This window comes from Corvus brachyrhynchos, unplaced genomic scaffold (assembly GCF_000691975.1).
Source record: "Corvus brachyrhynchos isolate BGI_N302 unplaced genomic scaffold, ASM69197v1 scaffold255, whole genome shotgun sequence".
Lineage (NCBI taxonomy): Eukaryota > Metazoa > Chordata > Aves > Passeriformes > Corvidae > Corvus > Corvus brachyrhynchos.
The window spans coordinates 2,078,674-2,105,220 of NW_008238358.1; the positions used below are offsets into that span (position 1 = coordinate 2,078,674).

The 26,547-nt window shown below is 38.4% G+C and overlaps 2 protein-coding genes across 2 annotated transcripts in view; one reads left to right on the forward strand and one right to left on the reverse strand.

Moving 5' to 3' along the window:
* The window catches only part of LOC103616616 (alpha-aspartyl dipeptidase), a 7,592-nt gene extending 1,364 nt beyond the window's left edge, over positions 1-6,228 (forward strand). Inside the window, exons 3-8 of the mRNA XM_017735563.1 lie at positions 1,049-1,123; positions 1,652-1,731; positions 3,066-3,239; positions 4,630-4,689; positions 5,471-5,553; positions 6,100-6,228. Of these exons, the coding sequence (XP_017591052.1) occupies positions 1,049-1,123; positions 1,652-1,731; positions 3,066-3,239; positions 4,630-4,689; positions 5,471-5,553; positions 6,100-6,178 (551 nt within the window). The 3' untranslated portion in view covers positions 6,179-6,228. The remainder of the gene's footprint in view (positions 1-1,048; positions 1,124-1,651; positions 1,732-3,065; positions 3,240-4,629; positions 4,690-5,470; positions 5,554-6,099) is intronic.
* Positions 6,229-6,540: 312 nt separating this feature from the next.
* The window catches only part of NBEAL1 (neurobeachin like 1), a 79,689-nt gene continuing 59,682 nt past the window's right edge, over positions 6,541-26,547 (reverse strand). Inside the window, 14 exon segments of the mRNA XM_017735564.1 lie at positions 6,541-13,165; positions 15,668-15,803; positions 16,475-16,623; positions 17,707-17,868; positions 18,546-18,735; positions 20,383-20,509; positions 20,953-21,125; positions 21,705-21,814; positions 22,963-23,052; positions 23,546-23,662; positions 23,947-24,044; positions 24,671-24,788; positions 25,357-25,466; positions 26,468-26,547. The exon segment at positions 26,468-26,547 is cut by the window's right edge and continues 26 nt beyond it. Coding sequence (XP_017591053.1) covers positions 13,064-13,165; positions 15,668-15,803; positions 16,475-16,623; positions 17,707-17,868; positions 18,546-18,735; positions 20,383-20,509; positions 20,953-21,125; positions 21,705-21,814; positions 22,963-23,052; positions 23,546-23,662; positions 23,947-24,044; positions 24,671-24,788; positions 25,357-25,466; positions 26,468-26,547 — 1,762 coding nt within the window. The 3' untranslated portion in view covers positions 6,541-13,063.

Here is a 26,547-nt window from a genome sequence, read left to right on the forward strand (position 1 = left end):
GCCGCCGCTCTGCGCTGCGGGGCACGAACGGACGCAGCGCTGCAGCCCGCGGTGCCCACGGGTTGGGCTGGGCTAGGCTGGGCTGCTGAGGTACGGGCAGCAAGGACAGTGAGAGCAGCAGGAGTCGGCTCCGACTTCTGCCTGGAAGGAGATGTTTTAAAGGCCTCCAGAAGAAATCCTGCTGTAAACACTTCTGCCCACTCCAGGGAAGAAGATTTTATCCCTAAATACTAAATGGCATCTTTTTATCCTTCTTAATCACGAGGGAACATTTCTTCCCATATATCTTAAACCTCTGCTCAAGGCACGCAACCACTGGTGTTAAGTGAAGACCATTACTTAAAGCACATCAATCAGCCAGATAGTTCCACGGTGGACAGCAGCTGAACTTTGCTTGGAGCAAAGATCTTTGCAGAGCAGCCTACAGCAAGACCTCCACCTAGTATCTATCACTGTTCAGCGTAACTTTGGACCTGTTAGTATAGTAATAATCAGTACTCACTTCCCTGGGCAGCACACTTTGATAGATTTGCCTTGCTGGAGTTCACTGAGTACAGGGAAGTGTCAAGAGAGACAGAAGAACATGGGCAGCAACCTTCCTGCAAGTCAAGGAACAAAGTCAGACATTTTAACAGAAACAATACTCACATCAGGTATTTGCACAAGCAATGCTAGAACCAATAATGGCAGATCCTGTCAGACTTCAGCACAGCCAAGCTGAGGACTAACAGCTTTTTCCTTATTTTCTAGTTACCTGGTAATGCGAGGCAGGATATTGTGCCTCAGCCTGCACCTGCTGAGTGAAATGCTGTGCTCCTAGACACTGAGTGTATATATCCACAAAGCAGACATTTCCTTTTGTACAGCTGGATGCTGAAGGCCTGCACTAATGTAGGACATATACTCTGTTTTATGTTGTAGAGTTCTCTAAAATTTCCCTGGTTGAGACATTTGGCTCAGGGTTGGAGGAGGTGGGCGGGGAGAGATTGAACATACCACATTCTTCCACCAGACTGATGTGGCAGAGGTAAATACTTTTTCATTTAAGGTTATGGGCTGGACAGCATTCATGAATCTTGTGATCCAGTGGAAGCTGTAAGGAAATCGGAAGCAATATTTATTGGTAAGTTTTACTTCCTACTCCCCAGTGAAGGTTTATATATGGCACTGGATTAGTCCTGCTTAGAGGTGGCAGTGAAAACCAACAATTAAGCAGTTAGGCCTAGTGATTAGAAACTACAGAAAACAGCACTTGGGAGCCCTAAGACCCTAAATTTAGTGGTGCACTGGGAAGTAGATTTATTAATGGAATTTCCAATAAATTTCAAATTATTATTTTGAGCAGTACCTCAGTGTAAAAACATGATCATAACAGCTGTATTTATCATTTTATCAAGCCCAAGAAGATCTAGTCCTAATATCATGGTCCTGGGTGTTGGAAGAGAGGTCACTGTCAGACAGTGCCAGCCTTACAAGGATGACTCAGGGCATGAGCCCATGGCCTGCCCAGTGACCATTCTTCTGAAGCTTCTCAAAGCAGGATACTGCCCTGAACAGAGCACAGAACTCATTGAGCCTGCCAAGTTTGTAAAGGCTTCAATTAAAACTGATGGTGAAAATATGTTAAATAAGCTGGACTTTCTTTCTGCAGGAGGTGGGAACACATTCCGTCTCCTGAAAGCTCTTTATGACAACAGTCTGATACACGAGATCAGGAAGAGAGTTCTTGAGGTAAAACTACACATTCTGGCCAATTCTGAATGGCAGGATCTCATACCTGAGCTTTTGTTCAAACAAATCCAAGCTGATTCTGCATTTTTGTCTCTAATATACTTCAAATATTGAGCCATCTCAGACAACCTGGTGAACTGAAAACTGTGGCCAAATAAGGCTGTCATTGAGTCATTGATAAGACTTACTTAAAGTCAGCAGTCTGTCTTCCTAGAGTGGTTTTCTAAATGCAGGATTGCAAGACCTTGGGATGTACAATGCTGCATAGAACCCTAGAAGCAAATCCCTCAAAATACCAACAAAGAGCAGTGCAGGATTTAATCTACGTCCAGAAACCCTGTTTTTCAGCTTGAGATGCCCACTTCATATCTTGTTGATAAAGATGTGTTCATGTTGCAGGTTGTCTGCTAATAAACTGGTGATAAAGTTGGATCCATACATACCTTTTAGACAGTGTCCTGTTGATGTTGAAAATTATGTAATTTTTGCACCTTCTTGGAACTGAGAGTTGTGAGTGCCATTGAGCCCTTCTGGTCAGCAGCACCAGTCTAGCTGGTGAATCCCATAAGGCACAGCAAAGATACACCATCTTTGGAGGAGAACAGAAGCAAGGTGTTCCCTAGCAATGTGGAATTGCAAATGACTTTACGCAGATTTATACAAGCCACAGTAAGGCCAGCTGCCAAGAATAAAAGGTTAGCTAGGCTTATCTTAATATATAGAAATTCAACGTCTGTTGTGGGAATAAAAGCCAGAAAATGTCCAAATACCAGTTAAGTCTGGATAACTACTTGGTTATATTACCACCAGTTGTCTCAAGATAGCTCTATTTTTACAAATTGTTCAGCATTACCTGTATATTTGCATATTTGTGTGGCATTCTTCTATGTAGAGCATAGTATTCAGTACTAATCCCTAAACAGGGCTAAAATGGTCATGGTACTGGTAAGCTGATGCTGTGACAACACTGCATTTAGCTTCTGATGGTCTACTCTCTTCAGAAGCTAGTTAAAAGCCAGTTCAGATATTTCCTGTAACTGCAACAAAAGCAAGTCTCTCCTCTTAACAGCAAAGTCCAACAGGCACTGAGAGCCTGGTAAGTTCTCTCTTGTGGGGTCACAGAGTTGTGAGTACAAGGCATGCAGCAGTTAGTTCTCTGACACACACAAGCTACTCAGAACCTGAATTCTTGTTCTGCTCTTCACCTGTAAAAAAAATGAGCTAGAAAGACTAACTCTGATCTGACTGGTGAGTCTCTGAGATTGATAGAAGATGCTATAAATTGCAGTTTCTACTTGTCATACTGCAGACTGATCACTGCTTTTGTCTTTCAGGATGGGATTCCTTACATGGGATCCAGTGCAGGAACTAACGTTGCTACTGTCAGCATCAACACCACCAATGATATGCCAATTGTTTATCCACCTTCCCTGAAGGCTCTAGGATTAGTTCCTTTTAATATTAATCCCCACTACCTGGACCCAGACATTAAAAGAACTCACATGGGTGTAAGTAAAGCACACCAGAACACACACAGTAACCAGGGTGCAGAAGAATTAAAATAGTGTGCATTTTTGAGGCCTTACAAAGCTACAGAATGTCAAACAGCTGCTCCCTAGAGAAACTGGAAATGCCAATGAGGCAGTAACACTTTACTTCCTCCTAAAACTTTTCTTTGCTTGGGAAGAGGAGTTGGCAACAGGATTACTGAACACAGTATTTTTCACAAACAGAAGCTCGGCAGTGTCTGAAATACTGTTGCTTGATACCTGGCATGGAATGGGGGAATTAAAAAAAAAGATAAACCTGAAGTGTTAAGGTGCAAAGCACTGTGGTTCTGGAAAGTTCTGTCTTACCTGCTGCTTGGGAAGACCTAACTTAAACATAGATTAAGTGGCTTAAATATCTGAAGGTCTGAAGAAACGATCAGAACAGGGAGCTCTTGAACTCATACAGTTGTTGTGTAAGAAAAATACCTGGGCACTGGTGTTCTTGCAGGGAGCAGAGCCTGTAATGTCCAGTACAGAGCAAGCACATGCACTAGTATAGCTGAAAGGAAAACACTTCCACCATTAAGCACAAAGATGGATTTCCATACAGTGGGGATGAGCTGCTTCTTGAATAGCATGTCAACTAATTCCTCAGGGAACAATTTGTGTGCTGCATCTTTTAACAACCTAAATACTTGACTCCTTGTAATCAAAATTCTGTGGTTAGGGAACAATGAAGAGATGGTGGATAGGGGTGTGCTTCTAGAATCTAGATGAAGTTGTAGGTATTCATTTAATCAGCTTGTCACTAGATAAGCAGGCAGTCTTTTCCCTATAAATAACTTCTGCTCTTTCTCTCAGAGGAGGCTGGAAGCTCTGCTGTACCAAGTCCCTGCTGTGTTCCTATGCTTCCTATTTCTTTACTGTTGCTCAGTTAAGCAGAAAACCTCAGGAAACATGACAGAGCTGTTCACAGAAGGAAATTCTTTGGTGTAATACCTACTTGAAGACAAACAAGCAAATATTTAATCACTGGAAATCCATGATTCACTATCTGTTTTACAAAGGTGGCACCTCAGGCATTTGCTTTTACCACCTTCCTCAGTGCACACAGAGATAGTACTAAAAAAAAAACCAACCAAACATGGATGAATTGAGTAGAAGTAAGTTTTAAGGTTTTTCAGGGTTGGGATTGTGTGAGCTCTGTTTGATCAACCTGCAGTAAATTGCTGCTAGTGATGAAGGGTAAAACATGTATCTATTAAGAGCCATTCCTGCCATCCCATTCTGCTTGAGGGGAAATGCCTGCTTTGTTTAATGTTATGAAATTGCTTGATGTCATGCTGCCTGGATAGCTCTAAGTCCTACCTTATGGCCTGGGAAGCTAAATCTATGCTCATTATTGCAGGAGACAAGAGAGGAAAGAATCCGCCAATATCATGAGGAACCAAACACCCCTCCAGTTCTGGTGAGTAGTAGTTCTCCATCAGGAAGCTCCTGCCTGTAGCATGATAAACATTTAAAATGCATTCATGGCAGCTCTCCGTGTGTGTTCCCTCCCTGTCAAGACTTACAGAACCATGGCATGGAATGCTAATTGTATTCTTGCTAAGAGCTTCAGCCTTGGATATTGCTCATTGCAGAAAATGGGTTACAGCCCGTGAAATGCATATTGTTAGTGTTGCTCAACACTGTTTTAGGCAGCTCTGATATGCCCAGTCACTGGACTCCAGGCATATATTGTGTGTTGGGGGTGGTGTGCATGCAGATGGTATAATACCTCCCCTTAATCTTTTTGCAGATACTCTTTAATCTCTCTAATACAGTTTCTGAATTTACACATTCAGTAGTATGTATGTAATTTCATTATGCCTGTCTGGGGAAGGGGGACCTCTGTTTCCTGTCCCTGTGTTTGATCTTGTAGTATAAAGTTTGTACTCTAACAAACCCAGCTGGCTGTTGCTTGGCCCAAACTGGATCTAAGAATGGTGGGGTAGTGGAAGTAATGGTGGGAAAAAACAGTTTGCTCTCCTCCTTAATGGTTTCTCCTTTAAAAGTGAAAGCTGAAATAAACAAAATCAATTTCTAAAACAAGATAACTCACCTAATTTGGTCTTTACCTCTTCGTTAGGTAAGTGAGGTTTAGTCTGTAGTCATGGTGAGCTGCACTAAGACTGGCCTGCTTGTGACAAGCATTCTACCCTTTCACAGAGCTTGAAAATCATGTTAAATGTTTCCACCTCCACCAGGGCTTGCGGGAAGGTACGATGCTGTTAGTGGAAGGAGATAAAGCCACGCTGCAAGGAGTGACAGGAGCACGTCTGTTTTTGAGGTAAATGCTTCACTTGAATTGATACCCTCTTTTAGATAGAAAGGAAGAGAGGCTTCTATTAGACTCCTGGCACATGCTGCCTGTCCCCCACATCAGAAGTTACTTAATCCCTTGGTTCCATTTCTCTTTGGGGAAAATGCAAATATTGGTTTATGCTCCAAAGGAGCCAGCAGAATGACAGCTCTCTAAAGGATGTCTGACCAACCCAGTATGTGCTTTGGCATTGCATCCATCACTGCTTATATTTCCAAATTCCAGGTAACCTTTCACAGAAAGAGCCCCAGTAAATCAGCTCCTTTACTGAAAGCCAGAGAAATGCCAGTTTGGCCCTAATACATCGAACTCCAGAACAAGGGAATCCATATCTATAATCATATGGACATTACTGAAAAATCTAAAATGCATGTCACATGATGTGGGCAAAGAAGGGAGTCAAAACTCTGCTTGTTCAGAATAAGGGTGCCTTGTTCCATCCCTAGTAACAGACAGAAGCAGAGTAGTCCCACCTCCCATTAAAGCTCACAGCATGGTTTGTCTTGCTTGCAGGGGTAAGAAACCAACTGAACATGAGCCTGGAACAGATTTCAGTTTCCTCCTGAATGACAATAATCCCCTGAATCCATAGCCTTCCATATTCTGCAGCAAAAGTTACTATATGGGGAAGACAATGAGGAAGAAGGAAATAGATGCTTGTTGTCTCAGGGTGAGTGGGGAACTTCAGCTTTATAAATAAATATGCATTTGAAAAGACATTTTTTATTGCAATACTTTGGTAATCATAGCTATGCAAAGCTTGAAAGGGCCTGTACATTCACGTATCCACTTTGATTCCTTCCCCACCAAAAAAAAAATTTGCCTTAACACAATTAAGACAGGATACTGAGTCAGCTGTTCCTGCTGCCTACTTTTACCTGCTAAATAAAAGAATCGTTCATTCAGTGTACTCCCACAGTTTAATTTTTGTGCTATTAATAAAGGGAAAAGTTATGCATTCAATTACTTTTATTTGCTTCAGACTCATGTTAAATATATACAATGCTAATTATGTACAAAAGTGTGCATGTTAAAAATTTTCAGGTTACAAACTTGCAAATCCTAGAAAAGTGCAAAATTTTAAAATCTTCCACCATGCTGTACAGGAAAAAATCCATCATTAGCCAATATACACACTCTTAAAACATATTGATCAAAACAAAGTAAGACATACAGTATACTCTTAAAGCCCCAGAGGGAAAAAGATATTGCACAGAAGATGGACAGCAAGTTCATTACAGTGCCTGAAGGCTCACTTCTGAAAGTGGCTATTTCCAACACTCCTCAGACCTAACATTTAACTCTTTAAAAAGGCATTTTTTGGCATTTAAAAATCCATTTGAAATCATACAATTGCACAATCTGTAAGAATTATCAGAAGATATGGTTAACTGTTGCTGTAAGGCCTTTGCTTCCACCCCCTGATTAATGTCAGTAAAAATTCACCAGGCAAACTGAGTAGCATCACAGCTTCCATCAAAACACTGACCAAAGGGAGGTAAGTCTCACATGCAGCATTTCTATAATCTTGTATTAAGTTGCTCCTGCAGAATCAGAATATGTATTGCAAGTTTTTCTTGAATTCTTTTTCCCCTCATGGCTTTCTTTAAGAAACAGCTCACAGCTGCGTATGACTAAAGTAGTATTACCAGGTGCAAGACTTAAGTTTATTTTAAAGCTATTTCAAGGCAAAAAATATGGCTCCCTTGAGAGGAAAATACTGACTAGATAGGAAGCTAAGTAAACAAGTGGCCTCCAAGTTCAGTTAGATCTATGATATATATGGCTGGATGTTTTATATTCCAATCTCAAAACACCTTAGCAGCTTTAAACCATAATCTATACTGACAATCATGCTTCTGGGACAGAAGATGTATGATCAAATTGTGTCTGTGCTGAGTATAAGCACGGACCTAAACTCTGGAAATACCTGCCAAATTTCTTAAGTGCACTCAACAAGACTAGAAAGAACACACACTGAAGGAACTATTGAAAAGAAGTGAAACACCTATTTTATTTGCGCCACTTGGGTAAATGGTAACTAAAAGAAAGACACACCAGTCTTCTTCCACAATGCACAGGAAAAAGGTGACTTAAAACTGAATAAAGGGTACCATGGACTAAACACTGCAAGCAGTTCCTCGCATATGGGGTGTTCAAGACTGCTGTAAGGTGAATGGCACTCAACTGAAATGCAGAACATGGTATGGTGCCACTCAGAGGCATTTTTACATTCCAGCATCTGATGACAATAACATTGAAGAAGGAAACAACAGCATTTTACCAATTTTTAAATATTTTTTAAACACAGTAGCTTTTTAGGAAACCCTTGCTTCCTTCAAAATTATGTGCTTACAAGGGCAATTTAGTAATTGTCAGATTGGCTCCTTGGAATGGAAGGAAAGACATCTTCCAAACACTTCAGTTGACTCTAACATAGGCATACAATGAACCCACATGTATATAATACCATGGAAACTTACTCCCCCCAAAAGGAGACTACCAAGTGTCATGTTTACAGCCAAAACCAACGTAGCTTTTAAGCCAAAAAGCATAAAAAGACCTAGAAAGCACTGAAGCACATGCTTGAATTTCCATTCAAATAAATACAACCCTATGTAGTGCCTTCACATAACAGTGAAATACAGATCAGGCATTAGGTTCACATTAGGATATGCATTTATATGTGCACACTTGGTTTTTTGTTGTTTTCTTTTTTTGATTCTTTGAAAGGGAAAAAAAGAATGTTATTCACAGCACCTTGGCTCAGCATTTAACATAGGCAGCAAGGTGCCTTTAGCAGTGGAAGACAGGAATGTTTCAGGTGTTCCAGGTGACAATGCAGAGCATGTGTCTACAGAGACTCAGTATAGGAGCAGAAGGAGGTTGACATCTCTACACCCCTTCTAGCTCTAAAGCTCCCTACCACTTATAATCTGTATACAGATACACGTTTTCAACTAAATACATGTGCACAGTAAAAGCTTTGTGCAGCATTTGGTTCCTTTACTCATCATTTCTAATGATTTTGTTAATTAGGATTGAGAAAAGATCTGCAAAGGAAACAGGGAGGAGGAAGACATGGTTTAGGGAAGTGAGGTATACAGCTCCCCATTTACTAAAGCAGGAGTTAAAAGACCTACCTAATCTGTGCATTACAAAAATAAATTTATCATTCCTGCAGGACTATTTTAAAGCAGACTGATGTTACCAGTCCCATACAGAATTTTTCCAGTGCAGAAACTTAGTTCTTTGCACTCATTAAAAGGACAAAGAAATACAGCTTTCAAGAGGATCCTTGTAAGATACCCAGTTGACTTGGCTATTTAAAGCCTGTGAAGACTGATAAACCTGTTTTGTGATAATATGCATGATCTAAGATGTGCCAGAGGGGAAGAAAGCTTGTTTATATCAGTGTTGCAGATTAGCAAAACAATTGTAATATGGATGTGGGTGAGTTTGGGTTTTTTTGGAGGGGAAGTTGTGGGGGTTGGGGGTATTATTGTTTTGTTGGTTTGGGGTTTTTTCCTTTTTTCTCTTTCTAGTATCAAACGGGCTTCCTAAAAAACCCTAATTTCCACAATGTGTATTAACCAGAAGGACAAATGCAGTTACTTTAGGACTGGGATTATTATTTTGTGCTGGTAATGTACATGGATGATAGAAAATGTGGTTTCTAGATAACCTATGAGCAAGTAATAGGTAAGTATATTGATAGAGAAAAATTTGCCTAAGTCAGATGCTAGCTTAAAGAGCATTTCACTTTCTGTATGCTTGTATAGTACAGAACCAGCAAAGACTAGATGGGATTCTTCACTATAGGTAAAAAGACAACTAAAAATATCATCAAGAATTATAAGTAAATTGATTAAGAGAAATTTAGCAAACATTTTACTTGAAATAAAGGAGACATGTCTTCTAAATATCCTTTGGTATGCAAGTTCAAACCTGTGCTATGAAAAAGTTGATACTGCTACTTGATCTCATTTATATACAGGTATGAAAAGTAGGTCAGTTTTCCGTTTCTTTTAGATATATATTTTTACACTCCTACTTACTCATCTTCAAAGGTAAGCATATGTTAAAGTTTGATAAATATTATTTGAGTTGTTCCAAAAATTAAACCTAAGAAGATATCACAAAGAAGATCTTGACAAATGTAGTGCTATGAAACAAATGTCACTTAAGACTTGTTTGTACTAAATTCCTCATTGGAATTCTCTCATCTCAAAACTTTACTTTTTACACTTACACAAACCTTTGATCAAAACCAAAGGAGAATCTTATTTCACCAATGCTACCTGAAAAACAAAATGGAATAAGCTTTATTGATTTGAAGAAATCAAAGAATTATGAAAGTCAGTTCACCATTCACAGTGCACTGCATAACAGGTTACAATTCAACTGACCTAAACAGCTGATCAGAAAAATTACTTGCTATTTTTAAAACATTATTTTCTACTTTTTATGCATATAAGTTAAACCCAAAAGAAACAACATAATAGCTAATGCTCACACAACTCTTATCTTTTATTTAAAGCTGGTTGTAAATAAAGGCAAAGTGCAGACCTTCAAAGCTATGGAGGTCTTTCCAGAAGGCCTCTGGCAAGGATGCCAAGCGTGTGATGGTGTACACCTGCCATCCCCAAGGATGAGATAGAAGATCCAAAGTCCATGGATGTTGCCATTCTACCTGGGGCATAAACCAGCTCAGAGCTCACCTGTCCCCTCCTCATTCTGCTGCTGCTGCTGCTTTGTGCTGAGCACAAAATAGCCTTGAGTTGGAGAGCCCAAGAACTGTCCACATTTAAACCTGTCCCAGATACTTGCGAGGATCACCCAGTGCTTGTGATGCACTGAAATTACGGTATTCAAATGTCAAAAGTCTTAGTCATAAACTATATCAATTATTGCAACATTATATTTTACTTAAGCTGACACACTGTATTCGGTATTTTTTAATATTAAAGTACTAAAAATGTCAATTCAACTGTTGTATAAACACACTGCAATGGAATGTTTTCAAATGCTTATGCAAACCCCTGTGCAAGTTACAAGAACAAAACTGTGCTCCCACCAAACACTACAAAAGACCCATCTCTATTTTTCCACTTGATTCTGATAGCCCAAAACATCATGATTTCTTGCCCCCTTCCCTCCAAACAAACACTTAGCCTTGTATATGCATTTAAACGCAACATTTATGCATACATATAAAACCCATCAATTCAATGCCCCAACTGAGTTTTTTCAATCTCCCATGACACAGAAAAATCTCACATTCTGAGCTGAAATACTTCTAAACTACTGTCCAAAGAGCTCCCCTGAAATTCCTTCTTCATGAAATCATAATGGACAAACATACTTCACATTCTCATGTACAAACTTAATACTTCCACAGTATCCTTAGTATTCTTATTGGATAGGTAATTGATTAAAAATAGTGTTTTTCACTGCTCTACAGCTTATTTGAAAATATGGGGTGTGGGTTAATTTTTTTTTTTTTTTTTTTTTTTACATAGATGGAGTATGAAAAAACCCACACCATTCTACTTTTGGAAGTTTAATCTTCTCTCGGCAAGTGACTCAGGAAAATAATTCTTATTTTCTCCTAACTTTCCAGACAATCCAGTCTGTCACAGTGATTAGGTAGAATATTGCAACTATGCATAGACCCACTTGTTCACTAATCTGATTTATTATTTCATTTACAAAAGTTAAGAAAAAGCAACACAGCTTTCTTTACAAAGTACACTGATCAACCACCAAGAGGGAATTTTTTTTTCCAGTAAAGAAAGTGAGGAGGAGAAATCAGTTTGAATGAGACTAACATAACTTGTAAAGATTATCCTTTAGCAGGGTAAGGAGGTATTATTATTTCTATGAAGTTAATAAATATTGTGCTTAAAGTTAATGAAATGAGATCATACATTATGTTCCTCAGGTAGTTCAACAACTCCCCAGCCACAGGGAATATCTGATAACATTTATGAGAGATAGAAGACACATTCATTTCAATAAATAAATAAAAAATAACAAGAAAAGTGATGGTTGAGGGAATAAAGGGGGACCCAAAAGGGAACACAGTAGCTAACAATCACTTAAATCTGCCTTGTATCTGCACTCCCCTTACCCCATGGGATTTTCTTCTTTTAATACATACATGAATATACATATATACACAGACACACACATATATACACATACACACACACACCCCTTCACACGCTGATCTGGAAATTCGAATTTTTCCCTCAGCACCAGGCTTTTCTAACAGTATGGGGTTTATCATTCCAATCACTAACATTAGAAAAATATCAGATTGATAGGAAAACACACACCCTTCTATGATCATGTATTGCTAAACAAAACAAAACAAAAAAATCAGTAATGGCTTCTCCAAAACATAGTAAGCAACTGGCTACAGCACACATATGGATCTGATATTTTCTTTTACCAGGTCTTATATCCATTTCAAAATGCATTTATCATCTGTTTTTCCCTGCTTACTTTTACAGAAATGAAAAAATATGGCTAACAACTGGTTTGGTGAACACCAAGCCAAGAAACAAACAGGTGCTATTTTTAATTAAATTGTGCTGCAATGTTGCATAATGATTCTGCAGTGGAAATTTATCTTTTGTTTGCAGGAGTTGCCTAACTAATGAAACTGATCTTTGACCAATATAGATAATGAGTCTTCCTCTGTATTTCTGCAAGATATTAAATATATTGTGGGATTTCTTGGTCTATGTCTTAGTCTATATAACAATATAAATAATTTTCAGCAGCAATATTTCCTACCTCCTTCAGCTCCTTCACCACCTCCAACTCCTTTGAAGTTATTCATGTCTTTACTTAAAACAATTTCTGATAAAGTAGTGCAACACAGATGTTCCTTGCAGAACAGCCTAAAACTGGAGCTACACAAAAGAAGAGAGCAATAGCCATTTACACAAACAAATTGTAATAAAGCTCATTACGCTAAAAAACGTATTGAGAAGGTCATAACCATCATCTATCCAATTCTGAATCCAACCATTGCAACTACCAGAATTTCCATTTACTGGGGAATAACAGCACTGTCAAAGCAAAGCCAAATGCCTTGGTTGTTATCAAGGAGCATCTGGCCCTACTCAGCTTTAAATCAAATGCTACTTGTTTTAAATTCAATTAGTAATCTTGGGTTTTGGAGACTTGTAGGGGGATTGTTTGGGGAGTTTTTTTAGCTCTCCCAAAACACAGTTTTAGCAGCTGTTGAGAGAGGGATTTTGCTGTGAATATGTCAACACAGTGAAGGAAAAATACGCAAGCAAGCTAACTTGCATGAGTACATATGCTTATTACTGTACCTCTACCATAGGTTCTTCGTCAACAGACTTAAGAATCAAGGCCCTAATTACATATTTATACATTTAAAGTGACCAAAAGATTAAACATTTTTTCTGGAATCCATGAGAGAAGGTAGAAGCAGCAATCACTTGGAATCTTGAGTGTTATATTCAGTCTCTCCTGATGAAATCTGGCTGAGCCGTTTGCTTGATCCCCACAGCTTTCGGGAAAGCTGACCTGAGCGCATCTGTTTAAAAGTAATTCAGAGAAACAAAAGGAGGGGGAAGGGATAAGGTGGATAAATTAAAAGGAATTCAGACACTGAATCTGGTGAAATGCAGACACTACCATGTACGGCATAAACAAAACTGTATCAACAAAAATTATTTGAAAATAAACTAAAAATTACACTTAGGGATGATTCTTGGGACTGACAAAAAACAAGACACAAAACACTAACCACGAGCTTCTCTAATTTTGAACAGTTAAGGGGATATTACCCACTAATGTGTTCTTATATGCTTAGCCTACTTCAAATGGCTTAGAGTATTTAGATTGCTATATTGATAGGAAGGGAAAAGAAGAGGTGAGTATCAAGCAAAAATGAACCAAATGAGAAGAAAGGACATTTTATTTTAGAGATTTCAAACAGAAATTACTAGAAGTGGGAAAAAAATAGCCAAGATGCAGGACAGTGATAGCAGAATGAAGGAAAAAGAGAAAGGTTCTCTCTGGTGTCAAATTTATAGTCTTCCAAAGATCCTGGGTGAAGTGTTCAGAGAAATGTTTAAAGCAGAAGTAATTCATACTGAGTATTCCATAAGATAAGACAGATAATAAGAAACCAGAGGCCATATTAAATCCAACATCTAGTAGGTCTGCAATCGGACAATTTGTAAGAAACTCTTAATTACCTAAGCACATGGTTGATGATTGGCCAGTAGTGATCAGCCTGGCAGCTGATTAGGTTCTGAAATTCCTTGCAGTTCAATAAACAAGATTCATGCCTTAACAAATTTGAGAGCAGTTCCTTGCAGTTACTACTACAAATGTAACATGCTTACGAGCTGTATCATCACAGCAGCAGCGTTCTAGAAAAGGCACAGTGCTGACCAGGATTAACACTGACAAGTGATAATTGCCCACACTTCTGCAACATCCAAACCAGCTAAGTAATTTTTAAAAATACAAAAACGTTTATTATACTTCATATTAGATACTGTCAATGCAGAAACACTAAAGGCCAATCTTAATACCAAGCAGCGTTTCACTTTTTGCACATTAAAGTAGGTCCGTGCTAAGGATCCAATCCTCTGTCCTAAGAATCACTATCACCACTGAAAGTTCTAGTAATTAACACATTCCTTCCATACTAAAAATAAGTCATTCAACAAATGAATACCCGTCATACACACACTTTTCAAATATATTGATTGATGTCATTATAGAAAACTAGAAAATCTGGGACATAATGTTGTTCCTTAGATGTTTGCGTTTAAAAAAAAAATTTACACGGATATTAGCTTGCATATCATCTGAACTATAAACAGAAAATCCTGGAAAAAAGGTCATTGGAAAGCCTCTATAACCACAAAAAGAATCCAGTCTTTGAAACAACACTTTCTGCATAGTTAGAAAAATAGATATGATTAAAAAGTGAAAATAAGAAAACAAAAAGCCTTCAGTCTAATGATACACACAAATTTCAGCCTACAAAAGATCTTTTCTATGGAATAGGAAGCTTAGAAATGACAGTGACTTTAAAACTGCTGTTACAACCTTATGTTTAACCACATAATAATCAGCTCTTTGTCAATTCTACAATAGAAAACTGAAAGTCAGTGGAAACCTCCCCTCCACATCCAGTGCAAGCAAAATCAGACTAACATTGTGTGAAGCCTGTTTCCAATATTAAACTATGTATCTCCTAGCAAAACCATGTAAAAATACTGACAAATAAAGTTGCTCTGTTTTCACATTTAAAATATAAAATTAAATTAATACACACTTTTCTGGCATGTACTAAAGATCATGCAAAAGTGATAATCACATTTTCAAATAAATACATAGCAGCACAACAGAGATTGAGTTATAAAGATAAGCAGTTTTAAGTTAAGTCAAGTACTTTGAAAGTCATGACAAGAAGTAATTAAGCAAAAACTATGTTTTGCACAAGAAAAATTGGGCATAACTATTTGAGAAGTGGATGCTCTGTATTTGATATTGCATATGCAGGACCAACAAATTTATATTCACCATATGGAGCACAGGCACAGTGGGAACCTACAGAAGTGATTCCCTGTGCATTGCCATTAGAGACTCTTAACAGAAAGAAGTTAATACCTTTTTCCCCAGTGTCAGTCAATGCATATTAAAAGATATCTGATAGAAACCATAAAAAAAATAAAGAAAGTAGCTTGCTCTCTTTCATTTCCAATTTTCTTCTGGAAAATTATTTCATCAAGAAGAGGCTGACAACACTATTGTTAGGACTTTGCTTATTCAGATGTGAGTGACAAAGTCTGGAAGTTAGTCCAGCTGAGCTTCCCATCTGCAATCCCTATATACCTCTGATTCTTAATGAGAACTTTCAGTAGAGCAGTCTCAAAAGTTATTTGTTTCCCACTGAAAACTGAAACTTGCTCTTAAATTTACCCTGCCATAGAGGAGACCTCTTGCTCAACTGGAAAGCAGAAATAAGTGAACTTCCCACTGTTCGGTAGAAAAAGTTCTTGATGGTGGGTTTTACCTCTGCTGGCTTGCCAACACCAACGATAATCAACTTGCCATCCTCCAAGCCAACAAGGATGTGGCTGTACTCTTTGGTGACAGAAATGCAATGGATTGGCAATCTCATGGCTAAGGGAGAGATGCTCAGACTCAGGCTGAAAGGAACAAAAACCACAGAGAGAAACTACATCATGTATTTGCTTGCACATACTGCAAAGAATCATATGCAGGTGAAATTGCTGTCCACAGGATGCACTCTAAAACACAGTTTCTCAAAGATATCATCTGCAATTTCAATTATTGTAAACTCCTACAGAACAATCTAATTGTATCCCAAAATAGAGCTTCAATAACAAGAACAGGTGTGGATAGGTAAGTCAGTAAGCGGAGACATTTTCAGTGAAGAACAGTGACATCAGTCCCACAGCTGCCTAAGTGATAAACATCGATCCCATTCTGAGGAGCAATGGAGCTCTACAGAGCTAAGCAGTAAGTGGAGCTTAAAACTCAGTGCAGAACTACACGAGGCTTGATCCTGCAGTTGCTGAACTCTCTGAGACTAATCGGCATAAGCACAGTTTGCAAAGTGACAGCTCCTCCTGTCAGTTCTAGCTGTTTATTTGGGATAAATGTCTGGGAAGAAAGAGATCTGTTACAACCTTTAATTTTATTTTTCTCCATATCTTAGTTTCACCAAAAACATTTTTTTGCGGGGAACACAGAAAAAGCAACAGCTATCGCCTACAGGACCAAGCAAAGTTCATTACACAGCCATTTCTCAATAAGCCCCCATATTTGTATCTCAAAAAAAATGGTGGTACATTACCTGTAGAGATCCCGTATGGAAAGAAATCCCTGTAAGCTGCCCATCACAATATACTCGCCAGTTACACACAGATCTGACACTTCCTCCTTCAGAACCTCAGAACCCAGGTATTTCCCATTGACAGAATAGAGATGTAATGCATTCTTATCCTGAAGAGATCAAAAATAAATGTGTCACAGAGGACTGATAGGATAAAGAATGTAGTACTTGTATCTTTAGCTCATTAACAGGTGCTAACTGGGCAACAACACACAGACAATAATGCTGACAACACTTTCCTTGTTAAATGATACAAGAGTAGTGAGCCTATACTCAATGTGTATGGATGTAAGGTCCTGTATGGAAGTTTTTGAAGCTACCTTTTGATGTAACATTGTAATATCTTATCTACTCCATTTAATCAATTCTGAATGTCCAGGAAACATTAGGATTTAATAGATAGGTCCCTGTTTTATAAGAACTTTTGTTGAGAAAGAACAAAGCAAGACTGCACTCATCTTCAGCCTTGCTACCACCCTCCTTCCCTTCCTTCCCCTCCCAAATTCAAAAGCAGAAGGAAACAAGCATATTTCCACAGAGCTAGATCCAGATGCATTTTCTGCACAAGACAATGACTTCCTGTGGATTCCAGACACAACTAACAAAACCATCTTAAGTTCTTCCAGCCTGACATTACCTTGGATCTCTTCTCTCCCCATCTTTCTAATGTAGTTAGTATGCCTGCATCAAAAAAATTTCTTTTCCAAGAAATTTCCCATGTTTAAAGAAATCACACAGCTCTACTGTTATTAAAGCAACTACACACCTCCTCAACAGACACAACATTACAGCTGTACCTCCAATCCCGAACTAAGAAACTGTGTAGACACTGAGCATCTTGCACCCAGAACTTACTGCTCCCCTTATAAGCCTCTGTTTCTGTGCACAGTGGAACTTGTTTCCTCTAGTTTTCCAGTCAAAGGGGCTCTCCCAGGAAAATTCATTAGTGTATGCTTGAGCATCTTCCTTGTGGGTGTTTGGAGATTTTCATGAAACTCACAGGACCACAATATGCCTGTTATTTACCCTTTAACCAAATTTCACTCAAATTGGCTAGCAAAATTTAAAAAATATGGAAACTGACACTGCATGCTCAAAAAGCCTCATTACTTCAGGAAATAAGATAAAGTTAGGTACACTTATGATCAAAATCTTCAGTAACAGAAACAGAGGTTTTCCACAATCTTAAGTACCTTCAGAGTAGTCTTTCCTTCCACGCTGGTGTGGACAACTATATGGCCTTCCCAGGACACAGCCAGATTGGGAACAGTCAGCAGGAGGGAACTCTCACAAGGTGGTCGCAGAGTCCTCACGTACTGACCTTTCCGAATAGTGCGGACAATAACAGTGCCATCCTGCAGCAAACAAATTTAGGGCAGGGTATTCAGCAGGTAAGTTATCACAACACTCAGTACTTACATACAGAGGATACAGGGAATACTTTGAAAGCACTTAAATCCTTAATGGGAGATAAGGACTCCTGAGCATTAGGAACTCTGCACAAAGAAGCCTTCCCCTCAAGACCATGTACTATAGGCATATGAAAAAAACAAATGCAAGTAGGGCAAGAGGGAGGATAGGCAGCAAATCAGCCATTTCATAAGTCACATTTATGAGTACGCATTATGTGGAGTACAAAGCCAGAGTTCAGAAGCCTGCCAGTGTAGTACAGTAAGGCAGATCATGAGCAAGTGGCACAGAACCTTCAGGGTTAACAGAGCAGGGAAGAAATAGGCAAAAAACTGTTGCTATGAGAAGCTTAAAATCTCCAAGAAAGTCCACACATATTAAAGCTCATCTGTACAGAGCAACACCACATGGTAGGTGAGGCCTATGCTCTGCACAGCAGTTTGACAGTTTGATTTAAGCAGGCAGCAAAGAAGATGGCACATATCTTCTTGATACGCAAGGCTGAAGAAAAGGATTGTGAAATAGTGACTTTTTGTATTATTCTTAATCCACTTCAAATGCCTTCTATTGCTTGAGTATGGTTGAGAAGAGGCAAAAAAGGGAAAAGTAGGAAGGTGCTTACCCTGGATCCTGACACTGCCATATCCAGTTCGGTGCTGATGCCAACACTCGAAACTTCATCAGTGTGCCCATAGAGGATCTGTAATGGCTTAGGTGCCAGGCCTACAGGTACTCCTCCCTGAGAGTAACAGAAAGTGCAATGACACATTCTCTTACAGCTGAAGGACAAACAAAAAATGGGTTGCTGGTATCTTTAGTACCAATTGTGTGAGGTGTGTATTTGACAGCGGCCAAAGCCAAAGGCATAACTCACCACTCCAATATCAATGTATTGCCTTTTATGTCAGCATCTTACTACTGAAATCACAAGAATTAATAAATATGTAGTTACTGTGTGGGTCTGAGAGACAATGTTACTTAGCTGACTCCTTCCTACCCCTGCAGGTGTCCAGGAGTCCAAGGACCTCAGTGAGCAGTCCTAACAGGAGTTGTTCACATACCCCATCCACACACTTGTTCTTTCACCTGTGTATCTGGGCTTGTCCAGTTCTTAGAGTTTACCCTGGAATCAAGCACTATCTTCACCATCAACCTTAAAGAAGCTGAAAGCTATTTTACTTAAAATAACAGCAACTCTTTCCATTTTCCAAGGAAAAGGAAGGAAATAGTACTTCTCAGTGACTACCAGTAGTATGATACTCAAAGGAAGTCCTGCAATAATGCTCATTAAAAATCACAATGGTCCCACATAACTGCAGGGTATCACAGCTTTTGTTCCAGTGAGCGTACTGTCAGCACATACAGACTTACTCTCAAACCAGCTCTAAGGGAAGAACTGTGCTTAGAGAGAAGATGCAGTAAATACTTCTACAGAGAACTATTTCTTTTCATTTCTGTGATAAAAATTTGATTGCCAACCAGGCCCTGAAAACCTGAAGCATGCAGGAATACAGAACAAGTGTCAAAATACAGAAGGTATCAGTGCAGAGAAGACAAGTAGAATGCAAATACCAGTATGCAGTCCACTGCTGCCACTTTGTCAAGACCCAGATAAAACTCCCACACAAACATTTACTATGCATAAAATATAATTTATATATCTATTAATAAAAAGTACATTAAAAATCATAGGAAAAAGCACTTCTAAACAAAGATCATTTCCAGAGGATGACTTAACTCACAATGAAAAGATAGACAAACTAAAAAAATCTCCCCACTTGAGACAAAAAACGACTCGTACGAGCACTAGGGTTTTACTTTTTTTGATCATGCACTGTTACTACGAAGTGCTTCTTGACAGAATTATAAATACTCCCACCATAAAGACAGCTTCCACAAAAGCCCATGCAGCTGTGCACACACCACTCTACTGCTTTAACGTGCTGACTTTAGTTCCATGGTAAGAGCAAGGTGACTTGATGAAATCTACTGTCCAAAACATGACAGCTTCCCCCAGCAATTAATCCTACTTGTATATTTCAAATGCAGAAATCAGAAATCAGCATTTAAATACATAATGATGGAAACAGCTTCACATTCTGAGAGTAAGTACACACATGGATCACACAACCACTTTCACTGTATTAAAGCATGAGACCAATACTAAAGAATTCTCAAATGCAAATGGAGGTAATAGTGCTGTCTTTGCTAACCACTACTGTAGTCATCAGTACCCTCCACAGAGAAAAGGCAGTGCTAAAATCCAACTACTAGGAATGAACAACTGCCTGGAAACATAAAATCCTCATTTCCCTACCCAGAAAGTAATCTATGAAATCTTAAAGAGAGCCTCTAAAATAATGCACTTCAGCTATATAGTAACTAACATGTATAGTATTTCAGATAAGACAATGGGAGTAAAATTACTAAGCTAATTGATTTTAGTGCACTATCTTCACTGCAAACCTGAAAGGAAATAAATAAAACGTAATAGCAAAACAGAAAACAAAAATGCATTCAGAATCTGATTCTGAGTATGCCTAAAATGTATTCCACAGTGGTCTATTGCCAAGCAGGTCACAATATCTAGATAAAGAGAGAAAAACAAAATTGTCACCTGGGTAATTAAGACTAAGTTCCCACAGACCGACAGTGTGGATACAATTTGTCAACACTGTCCCCTGATTGGCAGTCAGCATTAAATACTCCACTGTGATAATGGCTGATGACATTATTACATATGAAATCATCATACAGCCAAGTGTACCCACCTGACTCATTCAGCTTTGCTACCTAAAAATAGCAGGCAAGCCTTATTTTGAAACTACATCAAAGCACCACTCCAGTGACTGAAAAGCCATGCTCAAATATTTCTGTATAATCACAATTCAAACATTCTTCTGTTCTCGTGCTGCCATTCCTTTACAACAGCTACACTTGTGTGCCCAAGCGAACTGGCTATATTTTGAGAACACCAAATAACAAGGTATGTACATTAACCCTTTCCATTTCCCAACAGGGTGACTGACCCATGTGCCTGATGTGCTGTCCCATCAGTTTGCCTTTGGTAAGGGATGTCACTCGGATGCTGTTGTCCCAGTGTCCGCCACTGAAGAGCAGCTTTGCATCATGGGACACCACAAACAACTTGGAGGTGATCTCCAGCCCTGGGGCAAAAGGACCACTCATGTTGCGCTGTGTTCTGTAGGCAAACGATGAGCAGTTAAGAGTAACCTTAGTTCAAATCCATGTATTTTGCACTTCCTTTGTCTTTGAAAATCAGTAACAAATTCCATCTATAGAAGAAGCTATAACCATGGCAAAACTCTCACTGCCACCAGTGACTGGAAGCAAGACTTCATCTTGGATCTTTTCAGCCTTTTACACAACTGGACATAATTCATGTCCCTACTAAGCACTGTAACACTAAAGACAAAAAGGAATATTCTAAAAACAAAAAACCCAAACCCACCACATATACCTATGTATTATGATAGCGTAACAAGTGTGAAGACTATCTCAGATTCCCAGATGAGTTTTTATGATTGGTAATTAGAAAAAAATTAGAAGTAGCTCTGAGAATGAAGCCTGAAACGCCACTTACATAACTCTACAAGAATGCAATTACAAACTAGAGGGAATATTACTGAACATCAGAAGATGCATTCTTAGGTGAAAACTCAGACAACGAATACAGCACGACCCACTGATTTTGAAATACTAATTACTGTATTTCATTATTTTAGATGCATTCATCTACCCCTCCTCAAAATGTGCTTACTTGGGATTTGTCACTGTTGTATCTTTGATGAATGTAAAATAGTTGGAAATATTTTTGTCATAAGGCAGCCAACCGTGAGTTCCAATAACGCAGTTCAGACTTGCTGTTACCTAAAAAAGTTTGATGAAAAAGTTGACGAAACCCAGAGGTTTCTTTTCTGCTTGCCTTGATGCTAATGGAGCTTGCACAAAATCCAGCAGAGGCTTCTTGAAAGTTTGCCACAAAGGAAAAAGCACATGCACCTCTCCCCGAACAAACAAATCAATAAAAAATCCCTCTCAGATGAGTTAATCCACATGTGGTACATAGAACCATATTAGAATAGTCTGTGTTCTACATAGGTCAGAGAAGTTGGGGTAGGAAGGATGGGAGGAGACAAAAACTAAAAATCCCAGTCAACCAACCCCTCTCAAACATTTAATTACAAGTCAGTCATTTAGTTTAAGCTGCTGCTTCTTCTCTTCTCTGAATACTTATTGTTAATAGTGAACATATTAACACAGGAAGTTTAAAAAACATTGTACTACAATTGCATTTCTGAGGAAGTAACAAAGGAATCTAAATATTCAAGGTTATTTTCATCAGGTATTTATGAAAAACACAAGGAGAATTTTAGATGTGCCCAAATAACCTATGAATATACCACATTAAGCCAAGACAATAATTTTGACATGCAAAACAGGAATATTGGAATATTCTTTCCTGCAAAGCAGAGATATTATTGCACTGGAGCCAGTGTTTAGGCCATATATATACAGATGTAAATACAAAAACCCTGTTCTCCTTTCATTACTTGGTATCTGCCATAGTACAAGAATGTACGTTAGTGCAAAAGTTAGTTTTAGGAACAGTGCAGGCCTTTGGAGTGTGCATGCACCACATATGGTATAGTTTAATATATGGGTTGGGCAGCAAAGATAAACAATGACACCATTAATAGCTCAATCCTGTAATTTTAAATCTGGACTGCATTGCATTAGCAAATTGGTTGCTACAGGGAAGTCGATCAAGTGGCAACTTACAATATGCCTCACTATAACTTACAGTCATGTCTCATCAGCTCTTAAATGCCATTCAACAAATCAGCCTGGCTTCTCCTTGGAAGATAAATATTTAACTTATAACTGACATTCATTATAGGTTAAAGGAACATATTTGAAGAGGAACAGTTAAGAAATGTTTCTCTACAAGCTGTATAAAAAAATACACCCATTTGACTGCTTGCAGTTTAAGAACAGTATTGACACATGTAACTCACCAAGATCTCTGGGCTTCCCTGAGAAATAAAGGAACGTGACTGATTCCTGGGAACAACGGCTTTGACAATGGGCACACCATCACTAATTCCCTAAGAGAAAGGACATGGTTTTGATCTGATTATATCCAAAAGCTAAAGCACAAATCTAGAACCTGTAAAGAGTAAGATCCAAAGCCTCTGGAATCAGTGTCAGACCTGTAGAGCACCCTAAGGCACTGGTACACACCCATGCAGTTTGTGCAGGTAAGCTTCATCACAAACACTGGAAATTAAACCCTGGCCCCCAGTCAGGGAGTTTAACTACCAAGTTCAGTGAGTCTTCAGACACTACCAGGGAGCTTTTCGGCTTTCTTGGTGCAGTGACTGATTTAATACCCAAACAACACCCACACAAGCAGCCAGCAGATTACGGGATTCAACCTCTATGAAGCCAACTAAAAAGACAGAGCTCATTTAATATACATTGCATTGTAAAATATTTTCTTTAAATAGGAAGCAAGTTTCATTTAGGTTGTGACCTTTTGTTTCAAGTACATCAGAAGTTTCAGATTAGACTTTAAACAATTTCAAGTAACACATCTACCTCTATGAAGAATGACTTCAGTTCAGTGAGGTGTTGGAAGAGATTCAGAGTAGAGGTATCACTTTTAGTTAGTCTTTGCACTACCTCTTCTGCTGACAGCCTTTGTGGATGGGGCTCCTAGGAGGCAATATTTGAAGGAGTAACAAATTAGACTAGTTTATCAATTTGTTCAATACACGAGATACTCAGAATCTTAATGGGAAAACAGTCTTACATACCTAATTTCCCTTCTTGAAGTAAATTAATTTGTTTTGAAAATGGATTTTGGTAATGTGGCAAAGATTTAATGTCGCTAAAATTATGAACCATTACCTTACAAACCACCGTTTTTTCAGAAGTCCTTGTAACTCAGTTGTATTTAACCACAAAGGTCTGGTTGAGAGGGAGCAAAAAAGCATTACCTTTAACAGCTGGCAGGGAGTTTGCCCAAAATTGTTTATCATCCCTTCTAAAGCTTTCCTTTCTTTCTCATCTGTTAAAGCATCCAAATCCACGGCCCCTGGATCACAACCAGAACAATGAAGGGGGGGGGGGTATGGTCACCTAACACTGCAAAACTTAATTTACTTGCAGCATTATGACCCTTTACCCCAGAAAAGCCCCCAAATAATGCCTCCATTTAAAATACAGTCTGAAAACTCCACTTTGCAAGTGGAATTTTAAGTGTATCTATTAGGGCAAGAATTGCAGGCCTTTGTCCTATCAAGTGAATTTAACATACTTCATGCAAGCCAAAATTAGCACACAAAAGCCATCCAAAATTTAGCTTTGAAACTAACTGATTAATATTTGTCTCTAACATTATTTGTTTTTAAGCAATGTGCCTGAACTCTAAACCACAAGAAACCTCTTCCCACAAATGCTTTTAAGCAAGCAAATGAGAAAGTGACAAGAAATGCCAGTAACTTTTAGAAAAAAAAGACAAGAAACTGTAACAGCCCTCCTTTAAGAAAAACTATACTTCTTTTTACAATGCATTACAAGGTTTGCTGTCATGTTTCATCTATAAATCTGCTGCCTTACCATATGCTACTGAATGGTATGCTCACAAATCAAGTGTCTTCTGTCTAATAATGAAGACTCACAAGTCTGATGACAATGACAAGAGAACATACTGCTTTGTACCTTCGTAAGTACAATAATAGAACACATTAAGCGCCTCCACTGCAGCTGGTCCCCTCTGCTTGTAGCCAAAAATCAAATCTATCCATTCATGAAGATGAGCAGAAACATACTCAGATTCCTAGAAGGAAAAAATGCTCTTGTAAGAATAAGAGAAATACTGCTCCCACCTTGAAGTTTTTACTATTTTCTGTGGAAAAGGTTCAATACCTACATTAAGAGTACCCAGAAATTAGGTATTTATCAGTGTATAGGGCAGAAGCATAAGAAAGGATAGAGGCATAAGAATATCCTCCTGTGTTATGGGCAGTAACTGCCATGTAAGAGAGAAAATCAATACAGGGATGCAAGAGATCTGCACTATTGAAATGCACCTGTGCAGGGGAAGGTAACCTGCCAGCTCCCTAACACCACAGAGAATCATCTTTAAATAGCAAGGGAAGCCTATTCACCTGGCTCTGCATTTTGTCTCTGAGGACAGCAAATGCCCAAGAGATTAAATGCTCTTCTCAGCACTTTATCAACATGCACAGAGCTTTTAACTGGAAGTTCTAATGGTACTTGTAACATCAAATGCAACCACAACTCCAGTTTGAATGTCATCCCACTTGTTTTACATTTAAGCCACGGTAACAATGTGCAGGTGCACTTTCTTCACAATTATGTCACATGTACAAACGACATCTTACCAGAGCCTTCCTGTGTTTATAGATAAAGTCTTCTGAGGAGTGGGCCCATTTAGGCAGAACAACATCATTTACCACCTCTTTTGACATTTGAAGCTGGCCTAAGTTAAAACCTGGTGAATAATTCAGAAAAGTTTAAGAGTTGCTACAAAATATTTCAAGTACCTTGATTTCTCAATAAAGATTAAAAATCATTCTTTTCTCAATGCAAGAGAAGGATATTGAAAAATTCTTAATGTAAATCTCCAATAACCCTACCACTGACATAGGAGGCTAAGTTCTGTTCTGCATGTTTAAAATTTTAAATGATAAAGGATAACAATTATCCAAAACATCTAAATGATTTTGAAGCGGAAGACCCAACCATAAAAGTAGTATTAATCTTTTACACATCCATCTGTAAACAAATCTGCATTTGCTTTACCAGGATTAGAGTCCAAACACTTCAATAAGGTTATTCATAAGAAGGAAGCTACTTAGAGGTTTAAATGGTTGTAAAATCAACATTTTATGTTGCATTTATGAAGTTTTAAATTTACCAGCTATCATTGAAACAACTCTAAATATTTAAATGACTTGAAAGTGGAACTTGGGTGTTCCAAATTTTTCTAATTTAGAACTCTAGTACATTGTAGCAGCCCAAACATACAAGTCCATTTTCAAATTGTGCAAAAATAGAGAAACAAATCACTAAAAAATAAATGTGAATTAAAAAAATGTCTAGCAGTCTCATGTCAGAATGCAGGATGCTGTCTTTCCAATCAGCATTATAATAATTAATCTCTTTTAACTTTTGCTAAGTATTTAATCAGTGTTAACTATTACTTATTATATGGAAAGCATCTCTGATACTTTCCATTGGGTAAACAACACTATTTTTACCCATCCTAAAGCCCATAGCCTGAATTTTAAACATAATGTTTAGGCTGCTGCTTAACACAACTGGTATCTTCACTGAACAGTTTAAAGCCAGCATGATGATTAATGTCTACAATCACACCATAAAATGTTCAAACAGTAAGTGTTCCTCAGCATTCACAAATGGTTGTAACAAGTCTTTTCTGAGGAATACAGACACAGTTTTCTGTGAGAATATTCTTAGCAGTCACTTTACCATTTTGATTCTCCAGGAATTCTGGAAAGTAGAAGAACTCTGGGATAAGTTCCTTGACATCATTGGGGTTGTCCATGAGT